Below are 18,791 nucleotides of genomic sequence, written 5' to 3' on the forward strand. Positions count from 1 at the left end.
TAATGCCTGAATAACATTCCATTGTGTGTGTGTGTGTGTGTACACCACATCTTTATCCATTCATCAATCAATGGAAAAAATTCATCTTTTAACAAATGAAATAGAAGAGAGTGAGTATAAAATAAGGTATGTGTGCAATATAATAAAACTGTGTGTGTGTGTAACAATACATCATTCCTATCAAATTTTTGCCATCTACCTAAGGATGTGAAAGAACTAAGGTTATCATGCATGGTAGGATTTACATGATAAATGCTGGAGACCAAATTCCATTTATTGGGTTAGAATACTCTGTTCAGATATAATTGAAAAACTTTATCTTTTTAGTATCTCCCAAGGGATTAACAGTATGTTGATTTTATCAGCTGAGTCATACTACTTATGACAGTGACAGATGACTTAGCATGACAGCCATCACATGCACATTTCAATTTTTATTTCTTTTTAAGACTTGACAGCAAGGGGCCTACTGCAGGAGTAAGAAGGGTGACATGAATTCCATTTGGAGGCATCTTTGAGTTTGGCCAGTAGACACCATGAGCAAAGGTCACCCTACCAAGTTGGAAAAACTGATGGACAAGAAATTATCACCAAAATTAAATGGTGGCAGACATGTCCAAGGAATATTGCAGGGGTTCGATCCCTTTATGAATCTTGTGATAGATGAATGTGTGGAGATGGCAACTAGTGGGCAACAGAACAATATTAGAATGGTGGTTATACAAGAAATAGTATCATGTGGTTAAAAGCCTTGGAACAAGTATAAACAATGGGTGTATTCACTATAAGAAATAACTGCCTCCACATGTTCCCTCTTCATAGCACCTGTTTTACTACAGTATAAAAATCAGGTCATGTACATTTTCATATTGAACTTTTTGTTAAACTTTTGAATAGTAAAAAAATAAAAATACTCGACACCAAGAAGTGGAGCTTATAAAATGAAGTGTAGAGACGGCTTAAATTATAAATTAATTATTCTAAAGGAAAAAACTGTGGATATTTTATAATATAGAGTACAAATGGGGAGAATATAGAGGTTTTTGAAGGTTATGATAAATTTGCAATTTCTTAAAAAGTAAAAATATATTCAGACTGACTTTATCTGTTTCTTGTTAAACCCAGTGGTCTACAAGAAGAACTCTACAGAAAGCTGAATTTCAAGGAGGTATAGAGGTTTAGAGTTCAGGAAAGACACAGGCTTAGGTTATTGGCTCCTAAACCAATTTTATCAAGAGAATTTCAGCACATGCTCTTGTAATTAATGAATTTGCCAACTACCTCATGATGAAGAATTGGCTGGTGTAGTCCAATGGCTTATTGAAGATTCAAGTATGACATTAGTTGGGAAACAATACACTGAAAGGATGAGTATCTTCCTTAGGATACATTTTATGCTTTGAATTAGAGACCATTATATGATACTTTCACTCCCATTGTCAGAATATAGGAACCAGGAAATCAATGAGTGGTCATGGGAGTGGCTTCTCTCACTATTATCCCTGGTAAATTACTCAAAGAAATTTTGCTCTTTATCTGGCAACTCTGAGTTCCACTAGTGAAATGGACTTAGTCCTCAAGAAGGGTATGCTTCCTACAAGGATAGGCAACACTGGTACTATTGAACTTGAAAACAATCTCGCCACCTGACAATTTTGGGCTCCACATCCACTGAACTAGCAGGCAAAAAGTTTACTCTAATGGCTGAAGTGATTGACATTGATTATTGATAGGTAATTATTTTGTTTCCACACAGTAGGAACACAGAGAAGTCAATACATTTAAGAGAACAGACTCTTAATATTTCTCTATGCTGTAGTAAAGGTAATTAAGAAAAACTAGAGCAGCCAGAGAAAGGAAAACTATTGAGGACTCAAATCCTTCAGAAATGAAGAGTTTGAATCATCACACCTGATTAAAGAACACCAACCACGTTCTAGCTGAAAACACATAAAATACAGAATCTGTAGCAGAAGAACAAATTTGCAGATATCAAATGCAACATCATGATCAATTACAGAAGTGAGAGCTGTGGTAGTTTTGTGTGTATATATATATTTGCTTATTATGTATATATATTTATTTCTATACACATCATCTATTTTCATCTCTCCCCTCTTATTACTTTATATATAAGTAATACATTGGAGGTTAGCCTTACATTTTTTTTTCTTTAGGTAACAAATATTCAGTGAAATGGTGACTGGATTTGAGTAGTAACTAATATAGCTAGTGATGGGATAAAATGACAACTGGACTTTCTGTCTCCTCATTTTGGGGGAAGATGAGAATTTCGTCCTTTGTACAAAGAATAATTACATCCTTGCTAAGTGAACATGAAATTGTTTTTGCAATTGTTTTTGTTGTTTTCTGGAAATGCAAACATTTGTATAAAGGTGTATATGGAATATGAATAGCTGTCAGTGTAGAATGTGACAGTTATCCATATGCTGACTATTAGCTGCAGATCAACCCTTTCTTCCCTTGCGTTGTTATACTAGACCTAGATATTGTTCTTTGGCCACATGATGTTGATATTAACCTTTGTCTAGAAAGAGATTGCAAAACTAGGTCAGCAGGAAGGGGTTGAGCTACTCTACCTTGAAAAGTGGTAGATTGGAATGTGGAATGTGAAATGTTGTAGTGTTTAACCTCGGAGGCTCCCATGAACCAGATGAAATCCAAACATCAGTGGGTTTCTCTGCCATTCAGTGGGCTGCTGTTATAGATGAACTACAGCTCATACACTTTGCAAGTTTCTTCATCACCTGGAGGGTAGACCCACACACTTCAGTTCACTTATCACAGTCTGAGTATTCCTTTCCCCTCCTTTCTCTAAAGAGGTCTTAATCCCAGACTATGAGTTTTCCCCTATCATAAGTTTCTAAGAAAGGTCTTATTTCCTTTTCCTCAGCCCTAGAGGGGGAAAGAACTTTATACATTTGTTACTGCTGTACTCCTGCATCTTGTATTTCTGCACATCCTATTTAGTAATCACCTTTTACTAGTTAACAGTTCTTAGTGTTAAATTCTCCATGTTCATATTACTGATATAGTTTCTGTCCTCTGATGTGACCCAGACTAATACAATCATAGTTTTTGCTGTGCCTCTATTTTCTATTTCTCCTGACACTTCTGTTGCTTTTCTTCATTTTATTTGTATTATCCCTTTCCAATTATTGTCCTTAAGATGAAATTTAAAACTTGAGCAGTAATAATATTTATTGAAGATTGTGTTTTTTAACTTTTAAAGCAAGAGAAATTATGGCTTTTTTTTTTCTCTTAGGAAAAATGGTATTTTAAAAAATGTTAGCTGTATCCATTTTCTCATGCTAAGGGAAACTTTGGCTTGAGCCAAAACAAGATCTTGAGCCAGTATTGAAGTGTCTCCAATTCAAAGTACTAGCATGCCATGCACATCTAACCACCATCTCTCCGACTCCAGGGGAGTTTCATCAGGTATCTTCCTTACAGATAAGACATATAAATGAATGACCATCAGAGTAGGAAACTATTCATATGCTGTTACAAAATAAAGTTTAGCTCAGTGTGACAAATTGTTTGTGGGTAAAAGCTGAGGCAAAAATAAATACTAAGCTATAATCAAAATTTAGAATAGGAGGCAAAGGAGGAGGACATTACCTGGTAATGTGTCTTATAATTGTCATCATGTTCAGCCCATAGAAGAGATCCAAATAACAACCCTAACCCATAAATGTTTTCAGAATCTAAATCCAGAAGAACAAAACTGTCTTTGAGTAGTAACTAGTTACTTCACACTCATTGTCTAGGTATAAGATTTAGTTTGGGTTCATACTTCTTTTCTCTATTTATTACCACAATCAGCCAAAATGTTTAGTCTATCTAAAAATATTGGTATTTCACAATGGAATGATCAAAGCAGAAATATATGCTATATTATAGGAAAGAACCTCCTAAATATGTGAAAGAGAATTTTACGTTCATTGTTGTTTCCATTTGAAAGGGTAAGATAAAGAATTAAGCAAAAATGCATAGATCTTTCAAGTGGAGAGGACATTGTTAATATTGATTTTAACCAATGAAGCTGCCTTTTGATTTGGAATGGTAGGCTTTACATTATGATACAATAAGTAGGAAGCATTTTTAAATCAATTTGACAAGTAACAAACTTTATGAACATTTTAATCACAATAAATGTGATAAATCTCTTTTTTCCCCTTTATCAAACTAATTAATTTTTAGATTACTCTTTAAATCTCAAGATGAAGATATTTTACTTCCTTTAGATGCAACCAGATGAAGGGCCTGTGGAACAGATGGAGGGCACAACCTGGAATGGAGCCTCATGGAGACATATTTGTCATTAAATCTCTACAAATCACATTTTACCACTTCATGTGGTGTACACCTGTGGCTGCTTGATTATGTGCTTTGCTGCCACACAAGAGACTCTGTAGCCCTGTAAATGCCTATTTTGCTGTCTTTATAATGTGCCTTAAAACAATAACAAAATAAAGGGACTAGAGTATCATAGGGAGATAATGTCCACAGGAGGTGCATAAGATGCTTTAACAAGACCTCTTCCTGCCAAAATTCCTATGTTTTATATTCTAGCCCTATGTTCCTCAGGGGTGAAAATGGGAGTTTGTCATTTAAGATTGATTTTCTTAGTTTCTTATGACATAAACACACCTGTTCAAAATAACTTTGTGTTGATAGACTAAGGAAAATTTGTTCTAAGTGTTTCTTCTCATAAGCCCTGTATTTTGCCTAGAACAGGAGTTGGTCTTTTGATAACTGATTCTCAAAACAGCAAGTTGTTCGAGGGGTAGAATTTGTAGTATTTTATAAACATAGAGTCTCGGGGCACCTGGGTGGCTCAGTCAGTTAAGCGACTGCCTTCAGCTCAGGTCATGATCCCAGGGTCCTGAAAACATATAGTCTCAACATACTAATTTAAAATTGAATTTTTGAAAGATCCTGCCCATGCTTTTATGGCTTTTATGTTTTAAGGAGATGGCTTTTATGTTTTAAGGAGAATCTGAACTCTGAAATTAAACATTGTGTATCTATGCATACTCTATGTTACTCATTTTATCTTGTAAATGTAAATGATGGGATTGTCTACTTTGACTGTATTTTAGGTCAGTGCAACAGTAAATCCTCAATTTATTATCCATGGGAGTAAAAATTGACACTATATAGCAAACTAGGTCCATAGTCTCTGTGAAGTTTTCACAGTATTAAGATAAACTGATTAATGACTTTGCATTTCTAAAATGTAAAAACAATAGAAAATTAAAACACTTTTTTTTTCAGTTTGAGACACATAAAAATGTCTAAAAATGCATTATATAAATAACTACAAAAATTTTAAATTTCAAATAAAATTCACAAATAAGAGGTCCTAAGGCAGTGGATAGTTTAATATCAAAAAGTAATTTAAATAAGTTCTATTTCAGTTTGGTGAAGAGATGGATCAATTGAAATACATTTGAAATGTACAAGGAGATCTTGAAGAATTGAAGACTCAGTCTCTTTTTGTTTATGGTTTCAAGATCTCTAATGTCTGCTGCTTTCTGTTCTTCAGTTCTCTGTGTATCTGTCTCATTTTTGTTTTTCTTCTACAGATAAACTCTTGGTCCTTCTTGCTCATGGTTTAATGTGTGCCCCCCACCCACTCCCCACATCAAATGGTAGCCTTTGCCCTTGATTCTACATCAACTGCAAGTTTTCTCAATGTAGTTTCTCTTTACCTAAATTAAGTACTCCTAGAAAATAGAATCTCACTGGTCCAGTTTGGAGAACTAGGATAACAATTTTCACATTGGTCTTCTAGGCCATGGCATATATTTTTAAGTGGAAATCAATGATGAAGAATTAATAACAATGTAATTAAGTATAGAAGTTTGGTAAGATATGGCAGGTTAATGGGTTAGATTTGTGACAGCTAAACTTTGTTTAGTAGAAGGTGAAAACAACTTTTTCATTTACTCTTATAAATGAGCTCTTATCCATTGCTGCCAGACAGATTTCTTTTCTTACCATTGACCCAACATTCCACATTTAATTCCGTTTTCATGCAATTTCTTTCTTCATTTCATACCTCTTTCTGGAAGCTTCTCTAATGAATTTAGAATGTTTTAGTATGTCTGTGACACATAATTAGCATTTTAATATGCCATTCAATTTTCTAATTGTGTCACACGTATTTACTACTTACCATATATTCATGCGTGAACCTAGTGACGCCTACACACTTGTAGAATTCCTGAAGTTGTATTGTTTCTCATACTTATTTCTCAAAACCCATAGCCACATTATAAAATTCTGTAATTAGAGACTGATGCTAGTGTCTTGTGACCAAAGGTCAAGCACTATTCTTCGAAGTCCCAGAGGGAGTTTAGGACTGAAACTAAAGCTGTGGCTCAATAAAAAATTGTGGTCAAATTATAAGAAAGTACTATGTATTCTGGCCCCAGAATGGTTTCAGAGTATTTACTTCCATTGCTTTGTTGGTAAAACATATGAAAGATTGAAACTGAAACACCTAGAGTTTATTGAGGGCTCGCAAAAAAAAAATAAATTGATGATGGATGAAAAGCTAACTTCTAACTGAATATTCAACCTTAAATTTTACTTACCTGGGTAGAATCATCTTAACTTCAGACATGCAAAATGTAAATTAATCTGAGGTTAAGTTCAGATTTCCTTTTGTTTTTCAAAAGGAAATGCATTTATCAGAGATCTTCTCACTTAAAACCATTAGGCCTCGCAAAATCTGGTTGAGTTGCAAAGAAAACAACTTAAGGAAAAGACATGAAAGGAGAATATTTTTATTATAACTCGTATAATTTGGGAAATTAATTAGAATATGAATGATTAGAAAGCAAATAGATTTTTCTGAGTAAAAAATAGACTGACAAATATTTCACTGTTATCTTGTGATGCAATTCAGAAACTAGTGTAACAAAAATTTGAAAAATTTTTAAGAAGTGTAATTCAGATTTTATCCATTCTATTAGATGATAATTTCTCAAATGATAGGTAAATAAATACAAAAGCAATAAATATTGTTATATTACTGCTTTTCTTTTCTTTTTTTTAATATTTTATTTATTTATTTGACAGAGAGAGACAGCCAGCGAGAGAGGGAACACAGGCAGGGGGAGTGGGAGAGGAAGAAGCAGGCTCCTAGCGGAGAAGTCTGATGTGGAGCTCGTTTCTAGAATGCCGGGATCACAGCCTGAGCCAAAGGCAGACGCCCAACGACTGTGCCCCTAGGCGCCCCTATATTACTGCTTTTCTNGCTTGATGCTAGTGTCTTGTGACCAAAGGTCAAGCACTATTCTTCGAAGTCCCAGAGGGAGTTTAGGACTGAAACTAAAGCTGTGGCTCAATAAAAAATTGTGGTCAAATTATAAGAAAGTACTATGTATTCTGGCCCCAGAATGGTTTCAGAGTATTTACTTCCATTGCTTTGTTGGTAAAACATATGAAAGATTGAAACTGAAACACCTAGAGTTTATTGAGGGCTCGCAAAAAAAAAATAAATTGATGATGGATGAAAAGCTAACTTCTAACTGAATATTCAACCTTAAATTTTACTTACCTGGGTAGAATCATCTTAACTTCAGACATGCAAAATGTAAATTAATCTGAGGTTAAGTTCAGATTTCCTTTTGTTTTTCAAAAGGAAATGCATTTATCAGAGATCTTCTCACTTAAAACCATTAGGCCTCGCAAAATCTGGTTGAGTTGCAAAGAAAACAACTTAAGGAAANCTGGATATAGAATTTTTGATTGGCTTTTTTTTTTTCCCTTTCAGCATTTTGTCATTCCATTGCTACCTGTCCTTTCTTTTTTCTGATGAGAAGTCAATGGTAAGTCATATTATTGCTTTTATTCCATAAGTGGCAGAATCATCTTTCCCTTATAGCTTTAATAATCTCTTAGTCTTTCAGCAGTTTGTTATTGTTGGTCTGGCTATTGATGTATTTTTTTTCTCCTACATGAAGTTAAATAGAATCGAATTTGTAAAATGTTTAACCATGAATTCTTCAAAGTTTTTTTTTTTTTGTATTTTTTCTTCTCTCTCTCCTTTGGAAATTCATTACATATTCATTAGTATGCTTGATGTCTCACATATCTCTGTTCATTTTTAGTTAATTTTTTTTTTTTTGGCAATCTGTTCTTTATATTGGATAATTTCTATTGATCTTTTTTGTTTGTTTGTTTTTTGTTAGAATCATCTTAACTTCAGACATGCAAAATGTAAATTAATCTGAGGTTAAGTTCAGATTTCCTTTTGTTTTTCAAAAGGAAATGCATTTATCAGAGATCTTCTCACTTAAAACCATTAGGCCTCGCAAAATCTGGTTGAGTTGCAAAGAAAACAACTTAAGGAAAAGACATGAAAGGAGAATATTTTTATTATAACTCGTATAATTTGGGAAATTAATTAGAATATGAATGATTAGAAAGCAAATAGATTTTTCTGAGTAAAAAATAGACTGACAAATATTTCACTGTTATCTTGTGATGCAATTCAGAAACTAGTGTAACAAAAATTTGAAAAATTTTTAAGAAGTGTAATTCAGATTTTATCCATTCTATTAGATGATAATTTCTCAAATGATAGGTAAATAAATACAAAAGCAATAAATATTGTTATATTACTGCTTTTCTTTTCTTTTTTTTAATATTTTATTTATTTATTTGACAGAGAGAGACAGCCAGCGAGAGAGGGAACACAGGCAGGGGGAGTGGGAGAGGAAGAAGCAGGCTCCTAGCGGAGAAGTCTGATGTGGAGCTCGTTTCTAGAATGCCGGGATCACAGCCTGAGCCAAAGGCAGACGCCCAACGACTGTGCCCCTAGGCGCCCCTATATTACTGCTTTTCTAATAGGAATTCTAACATTTAAAAAACTACAACATTTGTTTCATAAATGGAATTGTATGCAATGCTACTCAATGTGGGGTCAATAGATCAGCTGCCAGACCATGAGCTAATTGTTACTATACCAGAATGGAGAAAAAAAAATGCACTGCCTTCATTAAGAAAGTCTTGCTATAAAAAATCATTGTGAGCTTAATAATAGAGATGATTTTCTTTTTGTCACAAAACCCTTCATCAAATTGTAGATGATCTCTTCATAGTTAATTTTGTCGATGATGAATAATAACTATATATAAGTGAACACCTAAATTGTATATCTTTTTGTACAATTTGTAGTAAGGCAGATATAAAAAGCAGCACAGCTTTGCTTGTATATTCAAAATCTCTATAGTTTTTTTTCTTACGGATCAGAATTACTATATCAGAGCATGTATGTTGCCTACATTTTGAAAGACAGTTTTACTGGATATAGAATTTTTGATTGGCTTTTTTTTTTTCCCTTTCAGCATTTTGTCATTCCATTGCTACCTGTCCTTTCTTTTTTCTGATGAGAAGTCAATGGTAAGTCATATTATTGCTTTTATTCCATAAGTGGCAGAATCATCTTTCCCTTATAGCTTTAATAATCTCTTAGTCTTTCAGCAGTTTGTTATTGTTGGTCTGGCTATTGATGTATTTTTGTTTCTCCTACATGAAGTTAAATAGAATCGAATTTGTAAAATGTTTAACCATGAATTCTTCAAAGTTTTTTTTTTTTTGTATTTTTTCTTCTCTCTCTCCTTTGGAAATTCATTACATATTCATTAGTATGCTTGATGTCTCACATATCTCTGTTCATTTTTAGTTAATTTTTTTTTTTTTGGCAATCTGTTCTTTATATTGGATAATTTCTATTGATCTTTTTTGTTTGTTTGTTTTTTGTTTTGTTTTTAAAGTCAGAGGACTGTTTTAATTCAGTTTCAGAAAAAGGTCTCACATGAATTTGGATTAGAAAAAAGGNCGGAAATTCATTACATATTCATTAGTATGCTTGATGTCCCACATATCTCTGTTCATTTTTAGTTAATGTTTTCTTTTTTTTTTGGCAATCTGTTCTTTATATTGGATAATTTCTATTGATCTTTTTTGTTTGTTTGTTTTTTGTTTTGTTTTTAAAGTCAGAGGACTGTTTTAATTCAGTTTCAGAAAAAGGTCTCACATGAATTTGGATTAGAAAAAAGGCTTGTTTTTCCAGAAATGCAGGGAAAAGAAATAACCCTTAATAGGTTCAATGATAATTTTCTGCATCTTCCTTTTGCCTTGAAAGCTATATCTTCTCCCCAGAGCGCCTACTTCAAGAATCACCTGACTCTCTTTATCTTCCTCTAGCTGGAACAGGCTAATTCCCCTCCACCCCTGTCCCTCTTCTTTCATTCATACTGTGAGTATTAAAGACCCTGAGCTCTGACCAATAAACAGAACTGCCCTTTAAGCTAACAATCCATAGGCANCCCATAGGCAGTGGCACCCAAAGCCCCACTCCCAGTTCCCATGGCAGAGGTCACAGAGCTGGCATTGTTTCCAATGTCTCAGGCCAAAAGCTGACCATCAGCACAAATCAAGGCCTTATACGGAGAGAGAATGAGGCTCATAGGCCCAGAGTAGGCTGCAAGCTGGGGCAGGAAAAGAGAATTTTTGAGCCATTCCATTTTTAGAAATAAGGGGGAAACTGGATCCTTTTTCACTGCTATGGTTCTATTAGCTACTCTACTGCTACTGAGCTCCAAGGTGATGTGCAAGCACAAAAGGGTCTGAATAAATCAGGAGAACTTTGCCCTGGCTGGAGAAGGGAATAGAACATAGGAAGATAGGTCAATGAATCATTTATAGGAAGACAGTGATGGGAACTTCAGCTCTTAATGTGGCTGTCAGCCCTGCAGAGGACAATCCAGTAAGAACCAAGACAACCTTTCCAGACTTGTATACCTGGAGAAGCTTCAGGCCTTTCTCTAGGTCCCACATCAAGTGTCAGATCCCATTCCAGGTGTCATACATGAGAGGGAAGACAAGTGCAAATTTGGCTGTGTAGATCAATGATCTCCCCAGACACAGGGACTTTACAAGTTCCAAATGAGATTGAAAGTTTCCAGGAGCCAAGGGGGACAACAAAGCCAAAAAGAGAGACTCCTGTACTCAGGCCATACCAGTACCACAGTGGCAAATGGATATTGCCATGGGAAGAGATCAACTATAGATAGTGATATGCAGAAACAGAGGACAGTTTAAACTAGTGTTCTTTTTACAGAACCTCTCAATCTCTTCCTTGGCTGTAGTTCCCAAAGGAACAGCATTTCTGATACAGAGCCTAGGACTAAGATGGGCACAGAGGTAATGACAGCTGACATGTCTCAATAAGAGTTCAGCCATCTTGTCTACTGACCTACTTTTAAGTTAACTGATTTGTGCTTTGGCATTTCTGTTCTGCTTTTAAGTACATCTAGTCAGTGTTTTTTTCCATTATATTGGTTATTGCATACTTAAATTCTAGAATTTTCTTTTTTTATATAGTTTATGTTTCTCTACTGGAAGTCCTTTTGACAAACCACTACAATCATATTTTTCTTTAACTCCTTAAATATAGTTTTCTTTAATTCCTTTAACATATTTATAAAAACATCTATGAAGCCCACTAAATCCAACATATGGATCCACTTAGAGACATTTTCTACTGACTGCTTTTTTCTTGAGTGTGGGTCAACTTTTCTCTGTCTTTGTATGCCTTGTAATTTTTGTTTTTGCTGTTGAAAATTGGACATATTAGATAATATAATGTAAAAACTTCAGATTCTTTTTTTTCTTACCTTAAGTTTTATTTTTTATTTTATTTTTTGTAACCTAAATGTATGGACTCTTTCCCCACATGGTATGCAGGTATTAATGTCACTGATCATTTTTTATTATTATTATTTTTACACTGGATAGTTAAAAGTTGCCCCAGTGTCTGAATTGATTAGTTGTCAGATAGCTGAGTATTTCCCACCCTCAAATGTCTCAAGATTGTAAGGCTTCCTTTTTTGACAGAAGATTTTTATGTGGATTGAAGAGAGTGTTCCTGTGATCAGTTAATTTTCAAGTCTGTCTAGAGGCTTTTACTTTTTTCTGTGTTCTCTTGGGTTTTCCCTGTTTGTGTGCAAAGTTCCCAAATTAGTGAGAGATGTATGCAGAACTTTCTCAGTGCTTCTTTAGTTTTCTTATTTTTACTATGTCTCCATTAATTTTTTGTTTTTGTTTTGTTCTGTTTTTGCCACTCAGGACATGGGGATTTATGATTTACCATGTGCCACTTACTGAGATTGAAAATATGGAAAACAGAGTTATGTAACCCTTAACAGATATTGTGATATTATTAAAGAACCAAACTCATATCTGAGTTCTTTAGGTCAGTAACAGTCTCATTTTACTTTCAAATTTTAAGGACATTTAGTGGGGGTAGGGGGGAGGCAGGGAAGACATGATTAGATTGGAATAGTCTGAGCCTTGATTCTGAAAGAGCTAAATTTGAATCTTGGCTGCCACGCTTCCTTAATGTAGTAAAACAGTCTCCTGGCTCCAGTTTCTTTTTGCTTATGCCAGTGATTTACAAAATCTGAATGTTAGTTTATAAATGAGGTTTAAATAAAATGATTTAAGTAAAGCAATTATCAGATTACGAAGAAAAAAATCCTACCCCCATTTGACACATTATCATGAATAAGCATATGAATTTGCTGATTCTGTTTAGAGTGCAGGTTCACTAATTATGTGCATGGATTACATAAAATTTTTATCAGCATGGTACAGCCATTAGTAGCTTTCTGGTTTACCACTTCCCAGTCTTTTTTTCTAGGTATCTCTTGACATCAAGAACTAAGTGTTCTTCATTCTCCCAGGGCTATTCACATTCAAGAAGTTCCCATATTAATGAGACTAAGGAAACACTCTCCATGTTTCTTTCACTTAAGAATCACCTAGAGAATTGTTAAAATGTTACTACATTATCTCCAATTCCTTGGGGGTCATTTTAGTCTAATTAGTCTCTTGCAAAGCCCCTGAATGACACATCACCTAAAAGATTATTGGCTTCATACCGGACCTCTTCATGAGACAAACTGAGCTCCAATGATTTCTTCTCTAGGATGCAGCCATAAGGTCATTTGCATGGTATTTCCTTTTGACTGTATGTCTTAAAGGCAGTTTTGTCTGAGAGATTAAAGATACAATTCTCTCTATTGGTTGAGTTGTATTTTTTTTAATTTAATAAATAAGTGAAGTAAAATTGCTACTGAAGCAAATATTGAAGGATCTCATTGCTGTTGTGTCTTAATAGCTTTCCCTAATTCCATGAGAAGTCTGTACTTTCCTCCTACTTCCATATTTAACAAATCATTCTTTCTGGGGGTTTTTCCTTTTGAGTGTCCTACCTATGAAGCTTCAGAACCTTTTTCAATTGCTGTATTGAGTCTTGATATTAAGTACTTATTGGAGAAATATACCAAGTATCTAAACAAACACTGGATTTCCATTGATACACCTCAATGTCTCTATAAAGACCACAGGCAGCTTTTGAATGTGTTTTCTAAATTATGTGACATTGTTAATTCTTTGTCTTAAAAGTTTATGCTCTTTGATGAAAGAAATATACAATAAAAGAAAACACAAGCCCTGGTGTGAAATTTCATTTTTGAAAAGCAAATTTCATTTTTATTTTCATTTTTTAAAGATTTATTTATTTATTTGAGAGAGAAAGAGAGCACACAAGGGGTGGGGCAGAGGGAGAGAGAATCTCAAGCAAACTCTGAACTGAGTGTGGAGTTCATTGTGGCCCTGAGATCATGACCTGAGCTGAAACAAAGAGTTGGTCCTCAAACGACTGCACCACCTACGTGCCCTGCAAATTCCATTTTAAAAACTTGATTCCAAAGACTAAAGTCTTAAAACAATACTTTGTTATTTTTTTGAAGAAGTGTGTTCAATAATAAATATGTTAATATTTAATTATAATAGATAATATATATTAAAAACGTATTCAGTGGCAGGGTCTTTATATTCACCATTTAATTAAATCCTCAAAACACCTCTGTAAGGTAGATAGTCCTGTGTTTTGAGCATGGCCACTAAGATTTAGACAGATTAAGTAATTTCCCTAAGGCAACAGAGTTCAGTATTTAAACATAGGCAGTCTGATTCCTGAGTCTATACTGTTAAATTTGAAGCAATGCTATCTCCCCACTTTGGGCTGATATTTCTGAGATAGTACATTTTAAAATAATACTAATACAACAGTTATTACATACAGTCCCAAATTATCTTTTGGGGTAAAAGTTTTGGATCTGTTTTTGCTGGAATTATTCCAATTATGTAAAAATTCCAGAGTTTATTTGGATTTTTCACTGGTCTTGTCCATACTGGACATGGCAAAACTCACAAGGTTCCGGACAGGTAGAAAGATACTGGACTAAAAAATCTGAAGATTTGAATTCTGATTCTTTCCTTTCATTAACTTTTCTAGAACCCTGGATATAAATCTTTGAACATGCTAAATTGTAAAATAAAGGTAATATCTTCTATTCATATCTACTTCACAGAGAGGTAGCAAAGTAAAATTATTATTGCTAAGGTTTTAGAGAAAGACACTGTCAGACAAATTTATTGGTCTTTCAACAGTATGATTAACGTAGAGACACTACTCCCTTGAGAAAACTAATATTTTGACCAGTATGTTTAGCTCCTGAGGGTGAAATTCTGGTTTTAGAATTTATTTTTGTCAATATCTTTCCTTTAATACCAAAGTTATCCATGGATCAGTTATCATTTATTAATTTTGAGGAACTGAAGAAAAATGAAAATCAAAAGAAAATAAAAATTGTTTTTATTATGTTCAATGTGTGCTGAGCACTTCATATAAACCATTTATATGAATTTTCTCATCTAGGAGATAAGAATTTAACATAAGAACTTGGCCAAGAGAGGTTCCTCAACCTGTCCAAAGTCACATAGTTAGCAAGTCTTAGAACTAGAACTTAAATCTACTAGTCTCATTTTGCAGTCTCTTTTAATGTAGAACCCAGGGATTATTAAAGGGCATTGCTACTTCTTGAAAGAGAAACTAGTTGAAAATCAATTCTGACAAAAGTAAAAGTAGCAAAGGGTCAGTGGAGAACGGCAGTTTACTACTCTGTAAGTCAGCATTCCCATTTTGCTTTTACTTTTGGTTCATACTGGTTTCTTATTATTCTTAAACCTGACAGGTTGGCAGGACTTGTACCTTCTTTCATTTAAAGCTCACTGGTATGCAGTCTTGCTTTATATAAGATACAGTTTTCCCAATAGTATGTTTGGTCTTCATTAACTCCCAGTTGAATAACTAGTACATGACACTTTTCTTGAAAAATCTCCATACGTTTCACACTGTACAAAGTACAACAGCTTAACTCCTAACTTTGACATTTGCAGTGCTGGGACATTTTGCTCTACACGTGTAAGCTGGCTTCAGTATAATTTACAATTATCTTTTTCTCAACTCTTTCCAATAGGAGGGGTCTGCTTTTGTTATACTGAACTCTTCATTATCTTTCCCTTTGTCGCATTTGGTTTTTGTCTCCTTTCTACCTATCATATCTTACCCATATAGTCTAGTAGAGAACAGAGGTTAAGGATCTGGCCTCAGGTGTTGGACCACTAGTCTCCAAATCTCAGTTCCATCTTTCTAATTAGAGAAATCTTTTTCTTTCTGTTTTTGGAAAAGCTGCTAAATCTCTCTCTTTCTTTCTGTCTCTCTCATCTTTCTCTCCTCTTTCCTCTCTCTTTTCATTTCTATCTCTCTTTCAGCTTTACTTTATTTCTAAAGATTATTGTGAGTTTCAACAAATGTGGCATATCATAGGTTTTCTATAAACACCAGGTCTTGTAAATGGTTTGCTCAATTCTGACCTCCTCAGTGAAAGCGACCATTTATTATCTGCACCAATCGTTGAGCACACAACTATAGATTGTCTGAGATTTTAATTTGTAACAAGAAGTGCCATTGCTTAAATGTTTTCAGTCAGTAAACTCATCATATCAGGTAATAGACTATTCTATTTTTAGATACTTCCAATGGTTATAAATTCATTTTTTATAGTTAAAAATATGAGTTTTTATTTTAATTTCAACTTTGTATATTTTGGAATTAAATAAACAATTCTAATTCATCTTTTAGAAAACGTTCCTGCAAGTGATTACCATCTTCTTTTTTTCTTTTTCACATTAAACACTCTTATCCCTTTAACCAGCGTAGTTGGGGTCCCACAGCAAATAATGACCAGTAGGTTTAGAAAAGTTTATGTAGTTTCAAAAAATGCCACGTTTGCTCCCAGTAAATATACTAAAATAAGCTTAGTCTTTAAATATTACAACAAATGAAATAGGTAAAATTTAATATTAAAAATTGGAATTATCTTTGTTTAATGTTCCTACTAATAATTAATTGCCCAAGTATTGTGTGTTTTACGTAACTTTTATTTCAAAGAAAGTGGAGTTATATGTTCCACTGGAAACTAGGGTGATTATTTTTATTAGTATTATTGTATTAATATTATTATTTACCCAGTGATTATACAAAAGGAAAAAAACGAGAAAGCATGAATGCTCTTTTAATTTTTGTTCATTATGCATATTTGTCTTTGTTATTATCTGCAACTAATCTTGCTAAAGAATTTGGTCTAAGAATTGTCACAAGTACACTCACACAACTTATTATATACATATTCTTTCTTCCACCTAAGTTATCAGCCCATTGAAGAAACTTCCTTTGTTATTTGTCTTTCTATCCTACTTAGCTCCTAAACCAAGATGAAATATTTTCTATGAAGCAAAAGTGTGCCAAGTTTTGTCCATGAAGACCTCTGTAGGACGAAAGGATTGTTTGTTAAAAATCTACAACTGCTCTCAAATAGCTTGTAAATTACTTAAAAGAGAAAAATATTTTTTAAAATTAGAAAATAACAAGTTCTAAGTAATATGACATAGGTAATAAGTAAAATAGAAGCTTATAAAAGGAAAATCCTAAAGCAGAGTTAAAGATGAAGGTCAGATTTTGAAAGAAAATGAAAATGAGTTTAGGAATCAAAAAAGGAAGTTATTCTGTATGACAGAGTAACACAGAGTAAGTGATGAGTAGAATATGTATAATGTGTTTAGATGTGTAATTGGCTTAAAAAGAGGAGGTAGTTTGGATAGGTAGAGAAAGCGTAGTTTTCTGAATATTTTGAAATTCAAGAAACATTTATATCTTCCTCAGGACTTAATAGTGTGTTACTATAAGTTATTGGGGTTAGTGCCATGATGCTGGTTGCATTTCACCACACTGGCATGGCAGATGTGTAAAGGAGGGGACAATAAGAAAAAGAAGTCGATTTGGTCCAAGAGACTGAGTAAATAGCTGCTGCAGATATTAGAAATGAAGAGAGTCAAGACTAAGATTGAGGTGTTTCCAAAAATCTCAAATGACTGAATAAGCACATTTTTACATTGGGAGAGGGTGTTAGAGTTCTAATACTTTTTTAGAGGTTTTGGTTTCCAAACACTAAATTTTCAAAGCATGGATTTACCATATATGTCTAATAAATCAAGTTTGATGCCTTTTTTTTTATCATTCTTAACCAGGCACCCGCTTAAGCAAACAAAAAGGTAATACCAATTAAGGACATTCATATTAAGTTTTCTCTTGTAATGTTTAACCCTTAGCTCTGGTTACCTTTAAGTCATCATGTTCAACTCATTAAATTGCATTGCATATTATCAACATTCTTGTTAGTAAATTTGAACTGGTTATTTATGTAATTGAGGTTAACTTTTAGATATTTTAAGAATATGTATTTTTGTTATCGAATTACTTTCAATGTATTTCACATAGAATGCTTCCTTTGTCAAAAGGAGAGGAATAGAGCACAGCTATTATATCTGGGGGCTATAGTTTGAGGAAAAAGGAAGAGAGAAAAACTTTTTCATAATTTGCAGTATCTGAAAATAACAACTTCCCTAAGAAATTTTGACTTCCCCAATTCTAACAATATTTATTCAGTTGTAAAAACTTGGTTGAAATCCTTTTGTGAAGGAGGGGTAATTAAAATTTAGGATTAAACCAGATGTCTATTGAGATGAAAGCCATATGATAACTATTCCTTGACATGAACAGGGAGGGTAAATTAGAGGTGAATTTCCGGAGCTTCCTGAAACTTGTTTCTCTGCCTTTCAAGGATCTCTCCTGTAATTAGGTCTATGATTTATTTAATATACAAAAATGTTGTTATATTTTCCCGACTCACTATCTTAAGATTAAATTAAATAAAAAGTATAGTGTTCCTAACCATTCTACAAATGAACACTCTGGTTCAAATAATAATCTATTTGATCTTAGAATTTTGCGATAGTCACATAATAACATACCAATGACTGTCATAGTTGGGTTTGTGGCTTAAATAGCAGAGATTTATTTTCTCCTGTTTTAGAGTCTGATAGAGATCAAGATTCTAGCATAATAGGATTCTGGTGAGAGCTCTTTTCCTGGTTTGCAGACAGTTAACTTCTCCCTGTATCCTCACCTGGCAGAGAGAAAGCACTAGTTTCTCTTCTTTTGTAAGGGCATTATCCTCATAAAGGTCCCACCCTCATTACCTCATCTAAACTCAATTATTTCCCAAAGACCCTATCTCCACATACTATCACACTGGGGGTTTGGGGTTGAACAAACACATTTTGAAGGGGACACAATTCAGTCCATAGGTTTCTGTCCATGGTGCTCCAGAATTCAACTCTTTCTCACCTGTAAAATACATTTATTCTATCCCAACATCTCAAAATTTCCTAAGTCATATCAGTATCAACTCTAAAGTCTGAAGTCCAAAATCTCATCT

General features: G+C 33.8%; 1 protein-coding gene and 1 pseudogene across 1 annotated transcript; one reads left to right on the forward strand and one right to left on the reverse strand.

Annotated features, from left to right (window-relative positions):
- Nucleotides 1-536: 536 nt before the first annotated feature.
- On the forward strand, nt 537-746 carry LOC117803042 (small nuclear ribonucleoprotein G-like). The gene has a single exon (XM_034664722.1). The coding sequence runs from the start codon at nt 537-539 to the stop codon at nt 744-746; it is 210 nt and encodes a 69-aa protein (XP_034520613.1).
- A 9,997-nt stretch (nt 747-10,743) lies between these two features.
- On the reverse strand, nt 10,744-11,286 carry LOC109489112 (annotated as a pseudogene).
- Nucleotides 11,287-18,791: the final 7,505 nt, after the last annotated feature.

This window comes from Ailuropoda melanoleuca, chromosome 1 (assembly GCF_002007445.2).
Source record: "Ailuropoda melanoleuca isolate Jingjing chromosome 1, ASM200744v2, whole genome shotgun sequence".
NCBI lineage: Eukaryota > Metazoa > Chordata > Mammalia > Carnivora > Ursidae > Ailuropoda > Ailuropoda melanoleuca.

What these genes read in the sequence shown, in the direction of transcription:
- LOC117803042 (XM_034664722.1), top strand. Translation starts at nt 537, where the DNA reads ATGAGCAAAGGTCACCCTACCAAGTTGGAAAAACTGATGGACAAGAAA.